This window comes from Leptonychotes weddellii, chromosome 5 (assembly GCF_054177405.1).
Source record: "Leptonychotes weddellii isolate Sample4059 chromosome 5, ASM5417740v2, whole genome shotgun sequence".
NCBI classification, from domain to species: domain Eukaryota; kingdom Metazoa; phylum Chordata; class Mammalia; order Carnivora; family Phocidae; genus Leptonychotes; species Leptonychotes weddellii.
The window spans coordinates 81,618,952-81,625,945 of NC_138373.1; the positions used below are offsets into that span (position 1 = coordinate 81,618,952).

General features: G+C 34.1%; 2 protein-coding genes across 4 annotated transcripts in view; both read left to right on the forward strand.

The window, feature by feature from the left end:
* The window catches only part of PLEKHA5 (pleckstrin homology domain containing A5), a 228,800-nt gene that overhangs the window by 124,817 nt on the left and 96,989 nt on the right, over nucleotides 1-6,994 (forward strand). For 2 of the 3 annotated variants that reach the window (XM_081821312.1, XM_081821313.1), the window contains exons 4-5: nucleotides 2,902-2,985; nucleotides 3,714-3,845. In XM_081821312.1, the coding sequence (XP_081677438.1) occupies nucleotides 2,902-2,985; nucleotides 3,714-3,845 (216 nt within the window). Of the gene's footprint in view, nucleotides 1-2,901; nucleotides 2,986-3,713; nucleotides 3,846-6,994 lie in introns of those variants that run through there. The other variant, XM_081821311.1, reaches the window with a different exon arrangement.
* The window catches only part of AEBP2 (AE binding protein 2), a 281,379-nt gene that overhangs the window by 55,902 nt on the left and 218,483 nt on the right, over nucleotides 1-6,994 (forward strand). The window lies entirely within an intron of this gene.

Sequence of the window (6,994 nt, forward strand, 5' to 3'; positions counted from 1 at the left end):
TGGACTCTGAAAAACAAACTGAGGGTTCTAGAGGGGAGGGGGGTGGGAGGATGGGTTGGCCTGGTGGTGGGTGTTGAGGAGGGCACGTTCTGCATGGAGCACTGGGTGTTGTGCACGAACAATGAATCATGGAACACTTCATCTAGAACTAATGATGTAATGTATGGGGATTAACATAAGAATAAAAAAAAAAAAAAAATTTGTGTATTTCTGTTCTTTCTACCACACAACCAACATTGACTTTTTAATGCTTTCAAGGAGAGACTTTAAGGAAAAAAAGGTGCTATCCTCCATTTTTTATCATTAAGGTATCCCAATCCCTACCCCAGATTACTTTATCCCCCTTTGCCCCCACAGTGTTTTATTCTGTTAAACATCAGAATTTACATACCTCAACGCATTCATAGTGTTAATCACATCTGGGTACTTCAGTATTTTCCACTTATCTCTAGAGGCTTTACTTTCTTAGTTGTTCTGTTAATCAGTTTATTGCTTATTACATAAACTGGTATCCCACATGATGAGACCTTAGGTTTCTACCACTGTACTTTTGTAAATCAGCAAGTTAGAAAGTCACTCACATACCTTTTCCGTAGTGAAAATATCACTCCAAATAAATATTTAAACCCCCCAAATCTTGTGTTTTTGGCTTTTTAAATTTTTTATTTGACAGAGAGACACAGGGAGAGAGGGAACACAAGCAGGGGGAGTGGGAGAGGGAGAAGCAGGCTTCCTAGCAGGGAGCCTAATGCAGGGCTCAATCCCAGGACCCTGGGATCATGACCTGAGCCCGAAGGCAGACGCTTGACGACTGAGCCACCCAGTGCCCCTAAACCCACGAGATCTTGTATAAAAACAAAACCATCACAAAAAGCTGATAATTTATGGGAATGCAAGCTGGTGCAGCCACTCTGGAAAACAGTATGGCGATTCCTCAAAAAGTTGAAAATAGAGCTACCCGATGACCCAGTAATTGCACTACTGGGTATTTACCCCAAAGATACAAATGTAGTGATCAGAAGGGCACCTGCACCCCAATGTTTATAGCAGCAATATCCACAATAGCCAAACTATGGAAAGGGCCCAGATGTCCATCAACAGACGAATGGATAAAGATGTGGCGGGGGGGGTGTATATAATGGAATATTACACAGCCATCAAAAAAACGAAATTTTGCCATTTGCAGCGACATAGATGGAACTAGAGAGTATTATGCTAAGCGAAATAAGTCAATCAGAGAAAGACAGTTATCATATGATCTCACATTGGTATGTGGAATTTAAGAAACAAGGCAGAGGATCATAGGAGAAAAGAGGAAAAAATGAAACAAGACGAAACCAGAGAAGGAGACAAACCATAAAAGACTCTTAATCTTAGGAAATAAACTGAGAGTTGCTGGAGGGGAAGGGGGTGGACTGATGGGGTAACTGGGCGGTGGACATTGGGGAGGGTATGTGTTGTAATAAGCACTGGATATTATATAAGACTGATGAATCACAGACCTGTACCCCTGAAACAAATAATACATTATATGTTAATTGATTGAATTTAGATTTTTTTTAAAAAAGGAAAAAAAGCTGATAATTTAGTAGTCCTGTATACTTGTTATAACGACCAGTTATCTAAAGGAATAATAGAAACACATTATATTCCATCAGTCATTCTACTCTAACAGTAGTCAATATGTAATATCTTTTAAATTGTATCTGTACCTTTTCTTTTTTGTGATTTTAGTTTTATTTCATGGATAAACTTTCAAGTACTATGTTACCAATAAAAGTAATATTAATGAAAGTTAGGATATAGAAAAGGAATTTAAATATCTAAAGTCTGTCAGAAAGTTGGTGTCTTCTGGTTATAGACTTCCTGAAATACAGAGCACATATAATAATCTCTGAAGATTAACAAAGCAATATTCAGTTACAACATCTTGAAATTTTTCTCTGTAATGAAAGTAAATTTTCTAAGGTCGGGCACACCAATACATCTTCCTTACAGATTGCCTTATTGTATGTGACCCAGTGGGAAAATAATTAATTTACAAAGGATGATATTTGTTATTTAATTTATCAATGTATATTACATATTTTTTTGGCATCTGGTATTTCTGGTTTAGATAATTAGTTTGGGAATTTTTTTTCCCTCTCATTTCAAGAAGACAACAGGAGACCTAATCTTATCACCCACCTAAAAAGGATAGTATTTCTCCAAGAAATAGCCATCCTTAATTCAGAGCAAATTTTTTTTTCAGCAAAGATAACAAATAGATTTTTCTTTCTTTCTGTTGTTTGTACATTTAAGATTTTTGTTTTCTCCTTCAGGTTTCATTTTCTATAACATACTTTCCTGAAGTATTGTAAAATTCAATCCCATTACATTATTTATATAAAGATTCTTTAATAAAACAAAACACCATAAAATATTGCTCTTCCTGTGGTACTGTTTTTATTAGTACCCACACAGTAGCACTGTTCATTTTTTTTCTGTATGTGAATTTGGCATTAGTCCTCTATAATGTGCCTAAATTAGGATACAAAATAATGGAGGTAGGTAGATACTCATTCTTGATGGCCAACCTCTCAAATCTAAAATGCAGTGACCATGGAGCCAAATCAGCTTACCTTTATTTATAAAATGTGAGAAGAAAGACTTGAGGTCAGGCGTGGGGGGTAGGAGGTGCATTTAACTATATGGTAAAACTGTAGTAGCATTCACACACATATATACATGGTAGATAGTAGAAAGGGTGTATTTGGATATTGCATACCTGGGAGGTATGAACTTCATCCCTTTTTTACACTAATGTTACAATAAAGAAATCCCTGTTTTGCTACCAGAATATTAGAGAAACATTTGTGATAATAGAAGTACATACATACATTTTCTCTTTTTCTCTTTTAGCCATAATGAAAGGAAAGTGACCTGTAAACATCCAGTCACAGGACAGCCATCACAGGACAATTGTATTTTTGTAGTGAATGAACAGTAAGTAAAAAATTTCATGGAATGCCTTCATTTTAAATGTCATTAGTATTAAGATTGCTCTTATCCATATTTTCAATACAGTACGGTTTAACAGTTATCTGGATATTTGCAGTCAAGTGTAACAGAAAGCCATCTATTTACTTTCTTTCTTGAAGAATGTAATCTCAGAAGCTGTTTTTACAATAGTTCAAGCACCAATAGTAAGCCCAAGAGTCCGAAATTTAAGGTCAGAAAAACTATAAACTTGGTCAAATTATTAAACTAATTTGAGCCCAGTTTTTCTCATCCTTAAATCAGAGATAGTGGTAACTATTTCTTAGGATTGTTTTAAGCATCAAATGAAATATGTGTGAAAATACTTTAAATACTATATATGCTGTAAATCTGTTCACCAAAAAAATAGTTCTTGGTGTCATTATTGTTTTCAATATTAGAATAGCTAATCTTATAACTGAAGCTTTAATTTTCCAGTTAGATGACCAAGTAGAATATCTGTAATAATACTTATTAAAATAAACATGATTTTAACCTATGTTGTGCTTAGGAGAACTGTTAATTTTATTTAAAGTAGTTATAAATATTAAGCTCTGACTCTAGAGCTTATTAAGCTCTAACTAGTATCCAAATATTTTGAAAAAGTGGGACACCAGCATTGTTAACTCTACGGAAGCTTCATTGTAAAGCAGTTAACATATACAGCAAGTTTTAGCATTCTGACATATTTTCAGGACCGTTGCAACCATGACATCTGAAGAGAAGAAGGAACGACCTATAAGCATGATAAATGAAGCTTCTAACTATAACATGACTTCAGATTATGCGGTGCATCCAATGAGTCCTGTAGGCAGAGTAAGTTATTCTACTTAACTATTAATTTTTGATAACTGGTATAATTGATAGCATCTATTACTGTTACTCTTAATGGACTTAAAATTATAGAATAATCATTTCGTTTTTACTCTTATATGAACCTAATTACATTTGAGGTAAATGACTTAAGCAGTGGTGTGGAATATAAACTAATAAGATTATGTTTTAATAATTTAATGACTTTTTAAAAAATATTGTAGAGTTCAGATTTTGAATAATTTTACAAATATAATGGATGTTTGTGTGAAAAAAATGGCAGTTTATTGAATTAACTGAAGTTTTAAAGATGAAGGTTAATATAATGGCATAGAAATCCCTTTTTCTGACTGTTACATATGCCTAGGTTGAGCAGACAAACTTTTTTTTTTTAAGATTTATTTATTTATTTTAGAGAGGGAGGGGTGGGTAGGGGCAGAAGGAGAGAGAATCTCCAGCAGACTCTGCAAAGCACAGAGCCGGATGACCATGAGATCATCATCTAAGCTGGAACCAAGAGTCACACATTTAACCAACTGTACCACCCAGGTGCCCCTGAGCATACAAACTTTTTTTTTTTTTTTTAAGATTTTGTTTATTTATTTGACAGAGAGATAGCGAGAGCAGGAACACAAGCAGGGGGAGTGGGAGAGGGAGAAGCAGGCTTCCTGCCTAGCAGGGAGCCCGATGCGGGGCTCGATCCCAGCACCCTGGGATCATGACCTGAGCTAAAGGCAGACGCTTAACAACTGAGCCACCCAGGCGCCCCGAGCAGACAAACTTCTTAAAAATAAATGTAAAATCCCTTACTGCCAAAGGGAAACCCTATGCCAGTCTGCTTGATGACTCTGATGTATTTAGAATCCATGATACAGAAAGTGCCATAGTCAAATGGGAATAGAGGTGGGTGGTTTTCCTTTATAATTAGAAAGAAAAATGTTAATTGTTTAATCTATGAGCCTACATTTTGTGTCTGTAAAAATTTATACTTACTGCTTGTAATACTTAAACACAATGTTGATATTTTAAGTTCAGAATTTTAATATGAAAATTCTAACAAACCCTTGGAAAATATGCTACTAAATCTGAATAAGCAATTGCCTTAAAGTTGCTTCTCAGTTCTTAAATTAATGGATAGCAAGAGAATCAAGGGATAATACAAGAACAATCTTTATTCATTAAAAAATAATATAGGGGTGTTTGGGTGGTACAGTCAGTTAAGCATCTGACTATTGGTTTCAGCTCAGGTCATGATCTCAGGGTCCTGGGATTGAGCCCTGTGTCAGGCTCCATGCTCAGTGTGGAGTCTGCTTGAGATTCTCTCTCTCTCTCTCTCTCTCTGCCCCTCCTACTCGTGCGGTCTCCCTCTAAAATAAATAAATAATACAGTAGAACAATTATAATATTAAATTATGGTTATTGTAAAGAAATGGATAATAGTGATTTTAAATGCCTGTTTTAACATTTTTTGTTTTAATGTTCTTAAAATGAAGTTTTGTAGAGTATTACAAGTTAATGTAAATTTCCAAATAATGTAAGTAATTTCAAATTCTTATATAACATAAAATGCTAGTAGGATAACTGAGCATTATAGTGCTTCATTAATATATTTTCATCAAAATCAAGAGAAATGATAGGTAGGTTGAAGGCCAGCCAACAAATCATTTATCTGGAAAGAAAGTTGGATCTGTGCCTCAAACTTTACACTAAAAATTTTCCAGATGGATCAGATGCTGAAATGTTAAAAACAAAACTATAAAAACACTACAAAAAACAATGGAAGATTTTTAAAAATCAAACAAATTCAGAATGAGGATGGGATTTCTAAATATGACATAAAACCCACAAATAAAAATAATGAGAGATTGAAGCATACATAATTATCATGCATGCATAATATCTGCAATTCATGTAACAATTAAAGAATAATACCTTTATAATTAAAGAAGTTCTATGAATCAATGAGGAAAAGGCTTACAACCTAGTTTTTAAATGGGAAAATTATGTAAAATCACTTCCCAGAAAACAGAATTTTACTGTTAAATATATGAAAATGATGTTCATACTCATAATATGAAAAATGCTAATTAAAATCAAAAAAGGATACCATTTTTCACATACCTGATTTTCAAAGGTTAAAATGTTTTCTTGCACAGTACATTGACAACACTGTGGGTAAATAGTCATTTTCTTTATGTAATAAGCTCCAAGAAATAGTGGAACATACGTAGTCATTTGACGAAGAAAAGATATTCCATACCTATGAAAACAGTTATTTTAAATGAATAGATGCACATATACACACGGTTGATATTGGTTGCCTCACAAGGTTGTTTGGGTGCTGGAGCCCAGGGGTGAGAAGTAGACGGGTCCTGGTATACCATTTGAGTTTTATACTGTGTTTAAGCATTTATCTGTTCGAGAGTAAGTTAAAATTAATCAACAAAACATGCTTTGGGGAAAATGTGGTTGATATTGAGTCTTAATATTCTATTATGTACTAATATAAGCTTCAAAAAACCAAATTCTAGTGGAATATGCTAGATTCTAGATAAATTGAAAAATTAGAAATAATTTAATATAACTTTTATAGAGAACTCAAATTCAGCTTCTTTGTTTTTGTTGGTTACCACTACCATTCCTGCCAAAATAAATCTTCATGCTAAACATAGCAGTATTTCAGAAGATTGTATATCCTTGTGTACACTTTTAAGAATACAGTAAACACCATCTGTCTCATATCGTTTAAGTTCAGAGTTGCCCATAAAGGAGAAAACACTATATGACATTAAGCAGATCCTTCCAGTCTTGTGTTGACTTGATGTGACATGTTTTATATTTTATATCTGAGTATTTCTCTTGACACCTGACTTGACACTATTCACTTTCTATAATTGAAACAACACTATTAAATGCAGATAGCAAGCAAAAAAGTTCTACATTTCATTAATTCTTAAAGATTTGTTCATTTTTACCCGAGGTTTATTCAATTTATATAGCAGGTAGGACAAAATACTGCCATACATTGTGCCTTTTTATATTTTTTTTAAGATTTATTTATTTATTCTGAGAGAGAGAGGGAGAGAGAACGGGTGGGCGTGGGGGGCAGAGGGAGGGAGCGAGAATCTTCAGGCAGACTCCCCATTGAGCAGGGAACCCAATG